At 41.6% G+C, this 18,037-nt stretch overlaps 1 protein-coding gene across 1 annotated transcript in view; it reads left to right on the top strand.

Moving 5' to 3' along the window:
* The first annotated feature begins 9,880 nt into the window (after positions 1 to 9,880).
* Positions 9,881 to 18,037, top strand: part of kcnip1b (Kv channel interacting protein 1 b) — a 31,595-nt gene continuing 23,438 nt past the window's right edge. The window contains exons 1-2 of the mRNA XM_047378349.1: positions 9,881 to 10,022; positions 10,247 to 10,497. Of these exons, the coding sequence (XP_047234305.1) occupies positions 10,410 to 10,497 (88 nt within the window). The 5' untranslated portion in view covers positions 9,881 to 10,022; positions 10,247 to 10,409. The remainder of the gene's footprint in view (positions 10,023 to 10,246; positions 10,498 to 18,037) is intronic.

Below are 18,037 nucleotides of genomic sequence, written 5' to 3'. Positions count from 1 at the left end.
GAGTGTGATCCCCTGTAGTTGGAACACACCCTCCGGGGGGACCACCACCCCAGTCTGCCAGTCCAGAGGCACTGTCCCCGACCTCCTGCCTAGGGTGTCCTGGTGCCAAGTGCACTGATGGACACCCTTATGTTTGAACATGGTGTTCATTATGGACAATCCGTGACTAGCACAGAAGTCCAATAACAAAACACCGCTCGGATTCAGATCGGGGAGGCCATTCCTCCCGATCACGCCTCTCCAGGTGTCACTGTTGTTTTCCACGTGGGCGTTGAAGTCCCCCAGCAGAATAATGGAGTCCCCGGGAGGGGCACTATCCAGCACCCCCGACAAGGACATCAAGAAGGCCGGGTACTCCACACTACCGCTCGGCCCATAGGCCGAGACGACAGTCAGAGACCTATCCCCAACCCGAAGGCGCAGGGATATGACCCTCTCATCCACTGGGGTAAACCCCAACACGAGACGGCTGAGATGTGGGGCAACAAGCAAACCCACACCAGCCCGCTGCCTCTCCCCGTGGGCCACTCCAGAGTAGAAGAGAGTCCAACCCCTCTCAAGGAGATGGGTTCCAGAGCCCTCCTGCGTGGAGGCGAGCCCGACTATTTCTGGTCGATATCTCTCGACCTCCCGCACAAGCTCAGGCTCCTTCCCCCCCAGCGAGGTGACATTCCACGTCCCTAGAGCCAGCCTAAGCATCCGGGGTTCGGGCCGCTGAGGTCTCCACCTTCATCCGCCACCCAATCCTCTTTGCACCGGTCTCTCACGATTCCCCCTGCAGTTGGTGGGCCCACTGGGGGATGGCCTCGCATCTCTCGTTCGGGCTTGGCATGGCCGGGTCCCGCGAGGAGCAACCCGGCCACCAGGCGTTCTCCGGCGAGTCCTGACCCCAGGCCTGGCTCCAGGGTGGGACCCCGGCTCTGCCGTACCGGGCGACGTCATGTGCCTCGATATTTTTGTCCTCATGAGGGATTCTTGAACCGCTCTTTGTCTGACCCATCACCTAGAGCCTGTTTGCCATGGGAGACTTTACCAGGGGCATTTAGGCCCCAGACAACATAGCCTCTAGGATCATTTGAGCACTCAAACCCCTCCACCACGTTAAGGTGGCGGTTCAAGGAGGAGGAGAATAGCTGCTATGGCACAGAATAGATTAGTTTAAAACAAGGATTACTGCTAAAGGTTTCAAAACTTTGAATTACTTTTTTCTTTCTTATTCAGTGTCAAACTGAAAGATCTCTGGCATGTGCATTGGGAGCTGAAAACCTGAAAACCATACTGAGGGAGTGTAAAAAGGAACATTTTATGTTTGCAACACAATACCAAGTTTGCAAGAATCACGATACTGACATACATTTAAAAACAATTTTACAAAAGGACTCTGACTGTTTTTGTTTGTTGGGTCATGTCATAAAACCCAAAAATCAAGAAATACATTATTATTAATTGGCAGTGTATGACTGCTTAATGGATACGGTCTGGATATATATTTCTTTAGAACTCAAAGACAGCTAAGTATTTTATTGTCAGAATTCTAAGTAGTAAAGTTAGAGATTGTTTTAAGCAGCTCCTGTCTCAGAATCTAATATTGCTTTGTATTTTAAACAGTGAAAACAGCTTATTTGTACTTTTGACAGTTTGTTTCTCAATAAATCTTCTGAAAAGCACCACAATATAAAATCTTACATGAAAGCGCAAAATGGCGACAAATACATTGTTATTGGCTCGTGTCGTTGATAGCAGTTAGTCTAATCACTGAGCATATCATTTAACAAATTTCCCTTGCTTTGAAACTCAGTCAGGAATAATTTATTTTCCAGTGAGTTTTTAAAGTTTTCTCTGCTTCACCACTCCTTTGAGTAGGTTCTGTTTGAACCAAAGGTCAACGTTAGGCCTTATATTAATTATGCTAAGTCTGGACAGGTACTAAGTATGTCTGTTTTCACAATTAATTTCTTGTAGGGGACCAATTGGGGCAGCTCTTAATTTGGTCTGAAATGGTGGGCAATACATCTAGGATACATAAAGACCCTACTTTTTACCCAAGGTTGTCCTGCATCTAACCTATACAGCCAATTAACATCATTCCTCTCCAAAATCATTCCATTGGGACTGCCCTTGTAGCCCACCAAACACACTCCCAAAGAAAATATGAATGACAAATCAAAAAATTTCACTTCATTTATTTTTTCTTTAGTTATTTATTTAAAATGGGACAGTGGTAATTCAAGTTAAAGAAGCCAGAATTAGCCTAATGGCTATTTTTCCATCTGTAATCCCCTACAGTTCATATAGTTTTTTAATTATTTTTTCATGAGTTAATTACTCAGAATCTTTAATAAGTTACTAAAAACACATATGTACAACACATATATATACATACATAAGTGCTATTATTTACACAAGAGGTGCATCACATTCACAGGGCTTCATTTGGTGCAACAATCACTACTGCCAGTAGGGATTGAGTGAAGCTTCCGGTAGTGAACCACTTTATGACACAATGGATGAAAATGATTATATGCTTCAAAAAGCCTCATTTTGACATCAACTCAAATACAGCCCGCAGCTCACCGGCTCCTTCCTTTCCTTGAAACAAGCTTTCTCAGTCCTGCAATGTCCATTTCCCAGCACCTCTCTCACACATTGTCAGCAGCTCCTGTGTTAGTGAGTACCTCCAAACAATTTATTTAATCAACTCCACCTGGAGCAAACAGCCTGCTGCCACCAGGCTGGGAGAGACACCCAGATCTGCACTCAGCCATAAAGGGGTGGGGCCTGAAGCTCAGCTCAACATATATAAACAAGAACAAAGTGTTTTAGACAAATGCAAAGCCCAGAGGTGAATTTTCTGAAAACAGACATGATAAATCTGGAAGTATATTACTTTAGAATCAACCTAAAACAACAGTATACCACATATTGGATGACGCATAGCTTTGAACTTCCAGCAGATGGCAGTAGGAATCAATGTTTAGCATTTTCACCAGTTTGACAGAGATGCTGAATAGTATTTCCATGATTGATAAACACTATAAAAGACAAAAAAAATATGTTAATGGTGGATTGTTTAGGTAAAAGTTTTTCTTTTCTTTGGGGTCTAAGATACTCAATAAAATATCATTTTTGGGACCAATTAGAGAAGGACTGCAGTTAGACTGAAAGTTTAAGTCATCTCATGGTTGTCTCTTAGAGGATATTTAAATCATAAAATTTATAACAGTCCAAAAAACTCAAGAAATTAGCCCTGAGAGTGAAATCATAATGTATATTAGATAGAATCTTTATTAGAATTACTGAAAGCACAAATTGAAGTCTTTGGTCTGTTCCTCCTGGATCTTTCAGTTTGAAAATCAAGAAGAGCAGGAAGAAGAAATTATGATACAAGAAACCATTTGATTATAATGGAGTTTTGAAATGTGTGTATGTTTCAATATGAAAAAAGAAGCTATAAATCATCTCTGCCAAACTGGCATTACATTCTATGTATTTCTCACAGAGGGAAACAGAAAGTGTTTACATTTCTCATACACTGTGCAAGTGCGTAGGATGAAAGGTGGGTGGTGAGAAGCACAACTTCAAATATAATTTTGTGTCTGTTTTCTTCACAGCCTTCCAAGCCCACATTGTATGAGCTTAAAGAGAGCTGACGGATGTGATTGGAGGGCAGGTTGGTGTTTGTTAACTCACACATTCTAATTGTACCCACAGGACCCAAAGGAGAGCAGTTGCCATGGATAAAAAGAAATTTCCTTTGCTAGTTGCCGAGTGAGCTACACTTTCTCATCTGGTCTAAATAGGAAAAAGTAAACCTGTGTAAATACATTCATCTCTGCTGCAATAAAGTCTTTCAAAGGGATTACGTTTTCTCAGCAATTCTTTATTCAACTAATGATTGAACCAGCTGCAGCGGGAGCATCAATATGTGTTTTAGGTTTTATAGAAAATCAAAACTGATCATAGAATCAGAGCCAATGCCATTAAATACTTTGTACAACCATCAAATTTTGTAATTCCATCTGCAAATCCATAGAGGCATGCCTCTAACAATTTTCCACATCTAGAGTTACCACATCCAGTGTTACCACGGGCCTCTTGACTGCTTCTTTAATTAACGCTCTCCTTGCCTGGCCTTTCAGTTTAGGTGCATGACCCTGTCCTGGTAGATTTGCATTTGAGTCATACTTCATTTTTGGAGTACAGATTGGGATATTGGTTTGTAGTCTAACCCTGCTTTAAACTTCTGTTCCTTGGTCTTCCTGGTGCTGTTTGTTCACTGATGCACAGTGAGATTTAATTGTACTTAGGTTGACTCTAATTAGGTGAGCTCTAAAGGCCATTGGTTGCACTGGATTTTGTTTAGGAGTATCAGAGTACAAATTGTGCACTACATCTTTTAGCCTATGACATTAAATCTCCCAAAGAATGAACACTGAAGTTTGGTATTTTATCGTGACAACCTGTGAAAGAGTTCAAGGGAGATACTTTTCCAAGACACCAATAAAAATCTATGGTATCCATTTAAGAAGTACAATTAATCTGTTTTTATATTAAAACTAACTTAAGATCTTAACTTTTCCATTGAAAGAAAAAACATGTTACAGGAGATGTTTCTGTTCTGTCCTTGGTACATTTCTGTGTGTTTTTGGCTCTACCTAACTAGGTCAGATGGCTTAATGGCTTTTCTCTGATGTTGCCACCTCTTACTGTTTCCTGGTCAGATGATTTGTAGAGAATCCAGGAGCAAGGTAGTCTGAGCATGCTCAGTGCAGGGGTTTGAAGGCTTAGGATGTGAGTGTGGGAGGCAATGCGGTGCTGCTGCAGCAATCCGCCTGTACCTAACAGTAGCTGCTTTTCATACTGATGATACTACACAGGTAACCCCGAAGAAAAATAAATGCTGATCCTTCAAAACCAGGAATGGAAAAAGTATTTAAGTCTTGTTAAAGATTGACAGCTAAATGCATTGTGTGAATATATCCCAGCTTTTTTTTCTAACTTTACAGGACAGTGCTTCACTATAGCAACAATATTTTCCACCACCACATATATTTATCACAAAAATATCCACAAATCACCATGGACACCAAGTCTTTATTTGTCTTGATTTCTACCCTTGCTGGCATTTCTAAAGGGATTTATTTTGCTCAGCTGTTTGTAGTGCTGTATTCTTTGTGATATGATTTGATATTACACATATTGGCTTTGGGTGAGAGGCTACATAAATACCTTGAGAGTGTAACAAAGAGAGGACCCCGGAGCTGATGCAGACTATGAAGCAGTCACTTACTAGTGCTTGTGCGTTGACCCTGGCTTGGCTGTTTAATGGTTTCTCTGGAACAGACATAATTACAAGCAGCAAATGAAATTGGCAACAAATTATTCCACAGGGTTTAGATGCACTTTGCTTTTGTAATAAAAGCTGCAATACATAGTCAGGTCCAATAGAATTTAATCACGACAAAGCCCATTGAGATCAAATTACTACGATGATCAAACTTCATAGTTGCAAGTATGTGTCCTTTAGTGTCTTGCCTGCTGTGCAGATCTGTCAGCTGTAAAAGGAGACGTTTAATTAATCATTTGCTTAGCATTGAAACAAATTGCAAAACCTAAATAGCATCCCCAGCACTCAACAAATTAAAACATTTGATTTGTGTAAAATGTGTAATATAACACAGTACTATCAACAATTTCTGAATAAAATGAAACCCTTCTGATTAAAAATATAATAAATTGAAGATTTTGGTGGAGTTAAAAAAACCTATTTTTCTGAAATTTGGTATTTCTTCAGGTTAGGAACATCCTGTCAATGTTCAGCCCCATACACACATGTTTAGCTCTTTGAAAATTGAAGTTCTGTCAAATCTGGGGTCACATAGTTTCCTTTAGACATTTTTGATACTGTAACTTAATTTTGTGAATTAAATGTTTATACAGCGACCTAGTTTGGAGGGAATCGGATGTCTTGTTTTATGTTCTTAATTACCAAGGAGTAAAAAAGCTGTAATTACTTTTTATCATAAGTAAGTTGAATATTTTATCCTTCTAATCCCATATAGTAAGCATCCTTCCGTCTCCTGTCCTGCATTTGCAAAAATAAAAACGGCTGGGTTTTCTCTAATCCAAAACATGTTTATACTGTTGTTGCAGAAGTTGGATAGTTTTAATAAAACATCAGGTGAGAAACTGTGACCCAGTTTGTTGAGTTAGATAAGAGACACGAAGGACCCTGATTACAGACCGCCATTTTGAATTAGACAATGACCAGAGGAGGGACCAAGTCATTGTTTCCAAAGACACAAGTCTTAACGCTTTTCACCAAAGTCTCGAGTCAACTCCCTAATAAGACGCAAAAGTCCCAGGTTGAGTCAACAAGACATAAAAGGTCTGTGTTGAGTCCAATCTTAAACCTTTAATTTTGAGTCTTAAACAAGTCATTTGATCAAAAATATAATTTAATTACAAAGTAATAAAAATAATCATTTTGCAATTCATAAATTAAGGTGTTTTTGTTTTCCAGAACTACCAGCAAGAAAAAGTAAACTTCGAACACGCCAGAAAGTTAGTGTTGATGTTGCATCTTACATTAAATCTTAAATGAAACAAATAAAATAACCAGTAAACTGTCGGGGTCTGGGAGTTTTTATTTGTTTTGTTTTTGCCTGCTATTTACTTTGTTTAGTCCATGGGTTACGTTGGAGCTCATGGGTGCAGAGGTGACAGGTGTTCCTTATCTGCTGATTGCTACTGGGAGTATTTAAGCAGGAGGCTGCCAGCACCTCACCGCCTGACTGTTAGCCAACAATGGTAACAGACTCGCGCCAAACCTAAGCTTCTTGTGACTAAGCTTCATGTTTTCTCAGTGCTTCGACTAACCTTCGTGTGTCCTCCTCCTCAGGTTGCTTTCAAGCCCTGGCTCTGTTTCCAGTACGATTCCTGACTTCTGGATTAAGTGTGTTTCATGATTCTTATGTTAAGAACCTTCTGGATCAAGATTCAAGCCTCCAGTTACCTTCTCCAGACAAACTTCAAGCTGGCAGCTTCCTGGCTCCGTGATCAACCGGCCCCAATCATAAGAGAACCCTGTCCACCCTCCAACGTGCTCTCGTGCAAGTTCCTCCACCCGGAGCTCCACACCACCATCTCACACACCGCGGACTGTGCTTGACAGGACTTCCCAAAAACCTCTTTCAGGTCTCCAAAGACTGACGTAGCTTGGATTACTTACCTCCTCAGTCTTCTCAGGTCCTGTGCTCCCAGACTTCACATCTCACTTTCCCCCTGGCAGTTCAATCATCTCCTCCTGTAGGCAACACAATATCACTTTAGTAACAATATTCATATTATCACTTTGGACTTACCTGTTCTCCCCTTCTCTGTGCAGTTGGTGATCTACCGGTCCTGGTTCTCTTGCCATAAATCATTCCTGTGTAAATGAACCTCTTAAAACCTGTGAACCTCTCCTGAATGTATTTCTGCATGTAGGCCAAATCCGTTCCTAGAATCATGACATAAACTAAGAAAAGACTAAGCAGACTGATCTATGATAAAAGAAAAAAAAAATCAAATTTTATCTGACTTGATTATGGTCCTGCTGCCAACCAGCTTGAATGCACTGACGTTGTTTATGTTCAGGCCTAAAGCTCAGAGACCTGCTATCCACACATAATAGCCAGAGAAAGTCAATGTTACTGAAGGAAATACTAATAATGGGCTGCATGGTGGTTGTTGGTAGCACTGTTGCCTTGCAGCAAGAAAGTCCCGGGTTCAACTCAAGGCCAGGGGTCTTTCTGCATGGAGTTTGCATGTTCTCCACGTGCATGCATGGGTTCTCACCAGGTACTCCGGCTTCCTCCCACAGTCCAAAAACACGACTGCTAGGTTAATTGGTTTCTCTAAATTGCCCTTAGGTGTTAATGAATGTGTGCACGGTTGTTTGTCTCTGTGTTGCCCTGCGATGAATTGGCTAACTGTCCAGGGTATACCCTGCGTCTCGCCCATAGACTGTTGGAGATAGGCACCAGCTCCCCCGTGACCCACTTTGGAAGAAGCAGTATAGAAGATGAATGAATTAATTAAATACTAATAATGGTATCATGTAACTTTAACATTGCAATGTCAGAAGGTTGCAGGACTTAAAAGCCAATCTCTAATCTTTTTTTAAACATTTTAGGCTGCATGATTACATTAGCACAGACTTAGTAATTAAGATCCCTTTAACCATACATTACTCCCTTTATTAACTTAGAATGATGAGTTATCATTATTTTTTGTGTAAGTTTAAATTATGAAAAAAAGCTACATGTTTTACTTACTCCATTTCATTATTAATTGTAATTTATTTTTATCCCTCTTGTGTTAGATCTGTGGTTATAAGAATGTTATTATAAAGAGACTACAAACTAGTAAAGATAATTTTTACTCATTCCTAAAATTGTATTCATATCATTTTGATTATGGCTGCTCTGCCATTCTGTACTTAATGCCAATACAACCGCTGACAGCACTAACCTCACTGTTAATATCACCAGGCCTCCAATTAAGAATCAGTCACAAAGTGCGTGCTTCTGTCTGGATTCAAAATCTTATTGAAAGTGCCCCAACATTATTTTAAAGAGTTAGGCTGCATTCTTGTTGTATTTTTCCAACTTTGCACACACCTCTTAAAATCCCAGATTATGAGAACCCCTCTACCGCCATCTGTGTCATTGCTGTCATAGTAGGATGCAGAAGAAAAGCAGGTAAACAAAATGGTAGACACGGCATGTTTGTTGCAGCAACAAGCATGCTGGACAAAATATTGATAAAGGGCCATAGATTCGCAGCGGGCTGGATTGCACATCTGGTCCGGTTCCATTGTAACACACTTTATGTTTAGTGAAAGATATCGAGTCCGGGTGAAGTCACAAGTCATTAGTGTGAATGTCTAGGTTCAGTCCCAAGTCTTTTTGGTTATTCAGGTTGATTCTAACTTGGACTTGAATCAGACTCAGCTTAATTTAACCCAGCAGGGTTAAATTAACCCGAGTCTGAGTCAGTTTATATATGACCCAAGAAAATTACCCAAATTCTATTGTTTTTACCCCTGCAGGTTTAGCAGTTTATTTCATGAAATAAAATGATTTCTTTACTATTATTTTAAAACTTTCTTTTATTTCTTCTAGGGCATATTTACTGTCTGACATTTAGGGCTGAAACACTGACAGATTGAGGCCTCCTGAAACACGAGCGTGGCTGTGAGCGGATAAATAGAATCTATAAACATTAAATATAGACAAGATGAGGGGGGAGGAAATGGACAGAGGCAGCACTGCGTCATGCTTTCCCGGAGCGTTTCCCCAGTTCACTGGAGTGAGAAATAAAAAGCTCTGTCTCCAAAAAGCACACTGCAGACTTACATAATATGTTTTAGAGCAACTTCGACACAGAGTAGACAGCTGTGTTTAGCTGCAAGTGGTACTTTGGTACTGTTTCATGGATGGTAGCCTCTTTGTTCATCACCAGGCTGACAAAAAAAAGATGTTTCTTGTTGATTTTTCAAAAGGTTATTGCAACAAAAGTATATTGTTAGTGTTTTCAAAAGTATAATTTCTACTTTTTTGTAAAATCTAGTAACGTCTTTGAAAATGCCATATGTGAAAAAGTCAACCTTTTATGCTCCACAAGCTTCAAATCCCCTGTTTTACCACGTAACCTGCCAATCTAATTCTTTTTTTACCTAGACTGTTTACTGGATCACATAGCTGTGTTTGCACTTGAAAAATATTCAAGATTGAGGAAGCACAAACGCAAGACAAGAGGAGGAACCACCAAGGAGAGAGGGGAGGGGAGGAAGGGTATAGCGGTGGCTGCTGGCGCTTTATGCAGTTTAGATCTGCTGAGAGCACCAGAGCAGAGCTCCTCCGTAGCTGCAGGGCTGCCTCTGCAGTTCAGGGAAAATCCTCACAGAAATATTAACTGCGCAGGGGAAACGGCCCAAAAGGTTTTCAAACAGAAGACAACACAAGGAGGCTGATAAGGTGAGTGGAACTAGATGGGGTGGCTGTTTCTATCTGCTGGCAAACAAACTTTTAAGCTGTTTTGACAACTCTTAAACTGCTTTATTTAGCTGCCTGTGAACACAGGTACATGATTGTGTCATGGGTGGTTCTTGTTTTGGTGAGGTAGTCAGTAAATTTTAACTGAGCAGTTTACCAAGATGTTACATATGTTTCATTTTAATGTTTCTGTTTTTCTCCTAAAGGACAGCACGTCCATTGACCCACCTGATGATGTCACATCCCAAAATTCCGTGACGCAGGTTCTTCTTGCACCAAGGCTCACATACCACACTACAGAAGTCATTTTTGTTTTCTTCAGATAAATTGGAATAAACCTGCCCTATCTGCCCCTGCCTCAACCCTATAATGGCTGGCTGTACCAGCCGCTGCAGGCAGGGGGTGCAAAAGCTAATTCAGTCCCTGCAGAGACTGGTCTCAGGAACCCTCACTAAAGGTACTGTGGCTTTTCACTTATGTACTTCCAAATTTGTCAACATTTGTTCTGATTTGGTCTGTCTTATGAGGAGCACTGGTGTATCGTAGAGTAAACCCAGCATTCCACTTTGAACAAGCAGCAGCTGGTGATGCTATGTTAGATCAGCTGGAATCACTTAAGACAGAGTTTTTTTTAAGATGTTTTCTACCAGTTAAATTTAAATTTCACAGTTCAGCCCTGGTACATCTTATGGTGTTTTTGGTGCCAACGTACCACACGAAGAGCTGTTATTCCTTAACAGCAGTGTGTCCTGTAATAGCATCTTTACAGTGAACAAAAACACATTTTGCTTTAACAGCAAGTCTGTGAGGGTGTCAGCTTTCACAAATATGGAATTTCCTATCATTTTAAAATCCTGATACACCTTGAATGTTTTCACGTTTTCTCATATTTGCAAACCTCAGTGTATGTTTTGGAATGGGGTTGATAGACCAATACAAAGTAGTGCATAAGTGTGCAAAACTGAAATAAAAGATAGGGATATGTTGTTTTTAGAATGTTTCACACACATCTGAAAAGCGTGGTAAGTATCCAGCCCCTTCTATTCTGATACCCCTGAATGAAATAAAACCCAGAACAAGTGTCTTTAGAAGTCACAGAATGAGTACATTTGGTGAGAATAGTAAATCAATATAAATCCAGCTATTCAATCCAGTTTGTGAAACAACATTAGTAATAAAAAACAAGATCTTGAACAGTATGGAAAACTGCGTTAAGGTTAGAGTTAAACATGAAAAGTTAAAATCTAAACGTTGAAATAATGCCAGTAGAAGTTCCATTCAAAGTTTGTCACAACCCATTTAGGGAACATAGGAAACCTGTGAAAATAAAGGACAATCTTAGAAGAAAGTCTGTTAGAAAAGACTAGATACTAAAAGACATGAGAATTGTGGTTCTCCTTCCAGCAGGATGATCCTAAAAAGACCATCATTCAATTAGGAATCTGTGGCAGGAATTAAAAATTTATGTTCATGGATGATGTCCATCCAGTCTGACTGTGCTTAATGTATTTTGCAAAAGCAAAATGTGTAGATGTAGAAATCTGGTGTATCTCGTGAATGATGATGTGGTTGTGTCAAGTTTCTTTATTGCAAGGCCTGGTGGTTTTGTTTGCTTGAATATGATACATTTTACAACATACAAAATCAGGAGAAAACTGATGTTTTAATCTCTTCTGAGAATAAAAAAAGCAAAAAATAAATAAATAAATAAATAAAATAACAAAGTAATTCAGAAATAAATTTTATGGGCCTGAACATAAATACCCATTTTAGAATCATAAAGAAGTTACCACATTTATTATTATCATTCGTTCCTTGGTATGCTGTGGCTTTAGTGTTTGGAATATACACTTTGCCTACCAACAAAGTTTGTCTCCCTGAGATCTGTCTTCAGATGTCTGTAAACATAAACCATGGAATAACAAGCCATGGTTTATTCCACATCTCAGGAACCTGCGCAAGAACAAGGAAGAAGCTCACAGCAGTGGAGATTGGGCACACTACAGGCAGGCCAGGAACAAACTAACAAAGGAGATCAAAGCAGCCAAGAGAAGCTACACTGAGAAGCTAAAGAACAGCCTTTCTACTGGTGATGATTTGGCTGTATGGACTGGTCTAAGAAACCTGACTGCCTACAGGAGCCCCCCCACCCATCCTGAACAGAATCCTCGCATGGCCAACCATCTGAATGGCTTCTACTGCAGACATGACAGGAAGCCATTCACTCCTCAAACCATCTCCTCCATATCCCATTCAGGAACAAATTCTTCCCATAAAGCAACCAACTCCCTACCTTCAGATCCTCTGCCTGCACTAAAGATCTCTGAGGTAGATGTGAATAGGCTCTTTCAGTGCATGAAAACAAAGAAAGCTGGAGGACCTGATAATGTCTCCCCATCATGCCTGAAAGCCTGCGCAAATCGACTCGCCCTGATCTTCACCCGGATCTTCAACAAGTCACTGGAGACGTGTGAGGTCCCCTCCTGCTTCAAAAAATCCACCATCATCCCAGTGCCCAAGAAACCCAGCATCCTAGGGTTAAATGACTACAGGCATGTAGCCCTGACGTCTATGGTCATGAAATCCTTTGAAATTCTTTGAGCAGCTCGTGTTGAAGCACCTGAAAGACATCACAGGCCCCCTGCTGGACCCCCCGCAGTTTGCTTACTGGGCAAACAGGTCAGCAGATGATGCTGTTAACTTAGGTCTACACTTCATCCTGCAACACCTCGACCGTCCAGAGACGTATGCCAGGATCCTGTTTGTAGACTTCAGCTCGGCCTTCAACACAATCATACCAAACATCCTCCACCAGAAGCTCACCCAGCTCAACGTCCCAGCCTCCACTTGTCAATGGATCAACAGCTTCCTGACGGACCGATAGCAGCAGGTGTCGCGTTCTGAGGTTTAGAGTGACCAAAGCACAGACAAGAGCTGGCAGCAGCATGTTTAAAGGAGCCTTCTTCTTTATTTTAAGAAAAATCAAAAAGGTTTTCCAAAACGTAGCAGGAAAGTAGCAAAATCCCTGCAGGCAATTGACAAAGACGAAAATCCACAACTTACAAAGTTGGCTTAGCTGGAACATGGTACAAACAGCACATGACGTGGATAGAGAATGGAAGGAACCAGCGAAGAACAGAGAGAACCAGAGAGCTTATAAGCAGATGGGAGTGAGGTATGAACCAATGAGAACCAGAGGCAGGAAATCAGAAGAGGATGGAAAACAGGTGTGAACCAGGCTGCAGAGACAGATAGTTGCTAAGAAGACCTAACTAGAAAACAAAGTGGACATGAGAGGAGCTGGACTAAGACATAACCTAAAGTAGACATTAACGAAAGTAAACAGAGAACTAGAGAAAATAGAAGAACAACACGACCTAATAATAAACAAAGAAGCCATAAAGAAACCCTGACCGTGGAATATACAAAAAACCTAAACAAATACTGACTAAGTAACAGAAAAGGAAACAGAGAACATGAGAACTAGAAAATGTGCAAACCAAAAGTAAACAATAACTAAAGCCAACCTAAAAAGGGAGGCTGGAACTAGAGAAACAAAACAGAGGAATAAACCCAGAAAGACAACAAATACCTAACATAAATAAACAGAGATACTAAATGAGAAATTAAACTAAAGAATCCAGGGAGACATAGAACTCTAATAATAATAATAATAATAATAATAAAACCATAACAAGAAATAGGAAAGTTACCACAAAAGGAACTAGAAGTGAGGGGAGAGAAAACAACAAACACTAGGAGGCAGTAGAAGGAAAAAAACAAACCATGACTACAAAACTAAACTAAACAAACTAAAGTCAAAACACAAACCACAACAAAGTCCAAAAAGTCGCACCACAACAGCAGGTGAGACTGGGGAGCATCTTCTCCTGATCCAGATCAATAAGTACTGGTGCCCCCCAGGGGTGTGTTCTATCCCCACTCCCCTTCTCCCTCTACACAAATGACTGCACCTCAGTGGACTCGTCCGTGAAACTCCTGAAGTTTGCAGATGACACCACTGTCATTGGACTGATCCAGGACGGTGATGAGTCTGCATACAGACAGAAGGTGGATCGGCTGGTACACTGGTGCGGTCAGAACTACCTTGAACTGAACCCACTCAAGACTGTGTAAATGGTGGTGGACTTTGGGAGAACATCACCCCCATACAACCCCACTTCAGGTTCCTAGGAACCACCATCTCTGAGGACCTGAGATGTCCTCACACATAGACACTGTTCAAAAGGCCCAGCAGAGACTTTACTTCCTGAGGCAACTCAAGAAGTACGACCTTCCACAGGAGCTGCTGGTCATCTTCTACACTGCCACCATTCAGTCTGCCCTGTCTTCATCCATCTCAGTGTGGTGTGGCTCATCCACAAAACAGGACAGGTCCAGACTGCAACGAATAATCAGGTCCGCAGAGCGAATAATCAGAGCTGACCTTCCCTCCATTCAAGACTTATACAGGTCTAGGTTCAGGAAAAGTGCTGCTAAAATCTTTGCAGACCCCACACACCCTGCACATAAACTGTTTAGAGTTTTACCTTCAGGCCGCCACTAGAGAGCACTGTTCACTAAAACCATCCGCCACAGAGACAGTTTCTTCCCCCAGGCTGTTCTCTGATGAACATTTAATAGAGTACCAAACAACTGCATACTAAAGTTGCAAATGCACCTTGTATATACAGGGGTTGGACAATGAAACTGTAACACCTGGTTTTAGACCACAATAATTTATTAGTATGGTGTAGGGCCTCCTTTTGCAGCCAATACAGCATCAATTCGTCTTGGGAATGACATATACAAGTCCTGCACAGTGGTCAGGGGGATTTTAAGCCATTCTTCTTGCAGGTTAGTGGCCAGGTCACTACGTGATACTGGTGGAGGAAAACGTTTCCTGAATCGCTCCTCCAAAACACCCTAAAGTGGCTCAATGATATTTAGATCTGGTGACTGTGCAGGCCATGGGAGATGTTCAACTTCACTTTCATGTTCATTAAACCAATCTTTCACCAGTCTTGCTGTGTGTATTGGTGCATTGCCATCCTGATACACGGCACCGCCTTCAGGATACAATGTTTGAACCATTGGATGCACATGGTCCTCAAGAATGGTTCGGTAGTCCTTGGCAGTCCATCTAGCACAAGTATTGGGCCAAGGGAATGCCATGAAATGGCAGCCCAAACCATCAATGATCCACCCCCATGCTTCACTATGGGCATGCAACAGTCTGGGTGGTACGCTTCTTTGGGGCTTCTCCACACCGTAACTCTCCCGGATGTGGGGAAAACAGTAAAGGTGGACTCATCAGAGAACAATACATGTTTCACATTGTCCACAGCCCAAGATTTGCGCTCCTTGCACCATTGAAACTGACGTTTGGCATTGGCATAAGTGACCAAAGGTTTGGCTATAGCAGCCCGGCCGTGTATATTGACCGTGTGGAGCTCCCAACGGACAGTCCTGGTGGAAACAGGAGAGTTGAGGAGCATATTTAATTCTGCCGTGGGCAGCCGTGGTTTTATGTTTTTTGGATACAATCTGGGTTAGCACCCGAACATCCCTTTCAGACAGCTTCCTCTTGCGTCCACAGTTAATCCTGTTGGATGGGGTTTGTCCTTCTTGATGGTATGCTGACATTACCATGGATACCGTGGCTCTTGATACATCACAAAGACTTGTTGTCTTGGTCACAGATGCGCCAGCAAGACGTGCACCAACAATTTGTCCTCTTTTGAACTCTGGTATGTCATCCATAATGTTGTGTGCATTTCAATATTTTGAGCAAAACTGTGCTCTTACCCTGCTAATTGAACCTTCACACTCTGCTCTTACTGGTGCAATGTGCAATCAATGAAGACTGGCTACCAGACTGGTCCAATTTAGCCATGAAACCTCCCACACTAAAATGACAGGTGTTTCAGTTCCATTGTCCAACCCCTGTATGTATATTTAAGGACATACAGATATATGCATAAATATATTTTATAACGGATTAAACAAAAAAAACAAAAAAGAGAGAAAAGTGTACTGGAGTCAAATTCCTTGTTTTTATGTACGAACTTGCCAATAACACTGATTCTGATTCTGACATTCACAGGCTGAATGGTGGGGTCATATCAGCATACGTCCTTGAGGCAGTCGTAATACACTCTAAAAGCTATGGGTCCCTTCCTTCCTATGACATCTCTTATCTCTTTTAGTATAAACGTTTCTTTCCACATCAGTGGGAGATACATAAATGCTGAGGCAGAGAGTCAGTATCAACAAATAACACATGCAACTCTGCCCACTTTTAGGGGGAAATTCTTTGTTAGGACCTGACTTAGAATATATTTCGGAAGCTGCAGGCAGTGCTTATTTAAAATCAGTTGTGTCTTGGGGATTATTCCTTGCATAAACAATAGTATACGCTGAATGGAACCACTTTCTTACAGGAAACCTTTTGCAAACGTCACTCTAAATAATCCATTGACTATGATGTTTGCATCCTGCTTTGCATTGTCAACCATGATATTTAATTTTTGATGCAGGAATTAAATTCCTGCATCAATTTTTAAAAAACAAAGAGATGCAGGGAAAATACTGGTGGCTTGCTTACTGCACTGTTCTGCAAGAATAGAGCCTCCTTCGCACCTTCAGGGTTTATGTGGGTAATGCAGCTTTATACGGGTCCTTCTCAAAATATTAGCATATTGTGATAAAGTTCATTATTTTCCATAATGTCATGATGAAAATTTAACATTCATATATTTTAGATTCATTGCACAGTAACTGAAATATTTCAGGTCTTTTATTGTCTTAATACAGATGATTTTGGCATACAGCTCATGAAAACCCAAAATTCCTATCTCACAAAATTAGCATATCATTAAAAGGGTCTCTAAACGAGCTTTGAACCTAATCATCTGAATCAACAAGTTAACTCTAAACACCTGCAAAAGATTCCTGGGGCCTTTAAAACTCCCAGCCTGGTTCATCACTCAAAACCCCAATCATGGGTAAGACTGCCGACCTGACTGCTGTCCAGAAGGCCACTATTGACACCCTCAAGCAAGAGGGTAAGACACAGAAAGACATTTCTGTACGAATAGGCTGTTCCCAGAGTGCTGTATCAAGGCACCTCAGTGGGAAGTCTGTGGGAAGGAAAAAGTGTGGCAGAAAACGCTGCACAATGAGAAGAGGTGACCGGACCCTGAGGAAGATTGTGGAGAAGGGCCGATTCCAGACCTTGGGGGACCTGCGGAAGCAGTGGACTGAGTCTGGAGTAGAAACATCCAGAGCCACCGTGCACAGGCGTGTGCAGGAAATGGGCTACAGGTGCCGCATTCCCCAGACCTGGGCTACAGAGAAGCAGCACTGGACTGTTGCTCAGTGGTCCAAAGTACTTTTTTCAGATGAAAGCAAATTCTGCATGTCATTCAGAAATCAAGGTGCCAGAGTCTGGAGGAAGACTGGGGAGAAGGAAATGCCAAAATGCCAGAAGTCCAGTGTCAAGTACCCACAGTCAGTGATGGTCTGGAGTGCCGTGTCAGCTGCTGGTGTTGGTCCACTGTGTTTTATCAAGGGCAGGGTCAATGCAGCTAGCTATCAGAAGATTTTGGAGCACTTCATGCTTCCATTTGCTGAAAAGCTTTATGGAGATGAAGATTTCATTTTTCAGCACGACCTGGCACCTGCTCACAGTGCCAAAACCACTGGTAAATGGTTTACTGACCATGGTATCACTGTGCTCAATTGGCCTGCCAACTCTCCTGACCTGAACCCCATAGAGAATCTGTGGGATATTGTGAAGAGAACGTTGAGAGACTCAAGACCCAACACTCTGGATGAGCTAAAGGCCGCTATCGAAGCATCCTGGGCCTCCATAAGACCTCAGCAGTGCCACAGGCTGATTGCCTCCATGCCACGCCACATTGAAGCAGTAATTTCTGCCAAAGGATTCCCGACCAAGTATTGAGTGCATAACTGTACATGATTATTTGAAGGTT

The sequence above is a fragment of the Girardinichthys multiradiatus genome, chromosome 11 (genome assembly GCF_021462225.1).
Source record: "Girardinichthys multiradiatus isolate DD_20200921_A chromosome 11, DD_fGirMul_XY1, whole genome shotgun sequence".
NCBI lineage: Eukaryota > Metazoa > Chordata > Actinopteri > Cyprinodontiformes > Goodeidae > Girardinichthys > Girardinichthys multiradiatus.
Note: the sequence above shows the minus strand (reverse complement) of the source record. Positions and strands in the feature narration are given on the sequence as shown.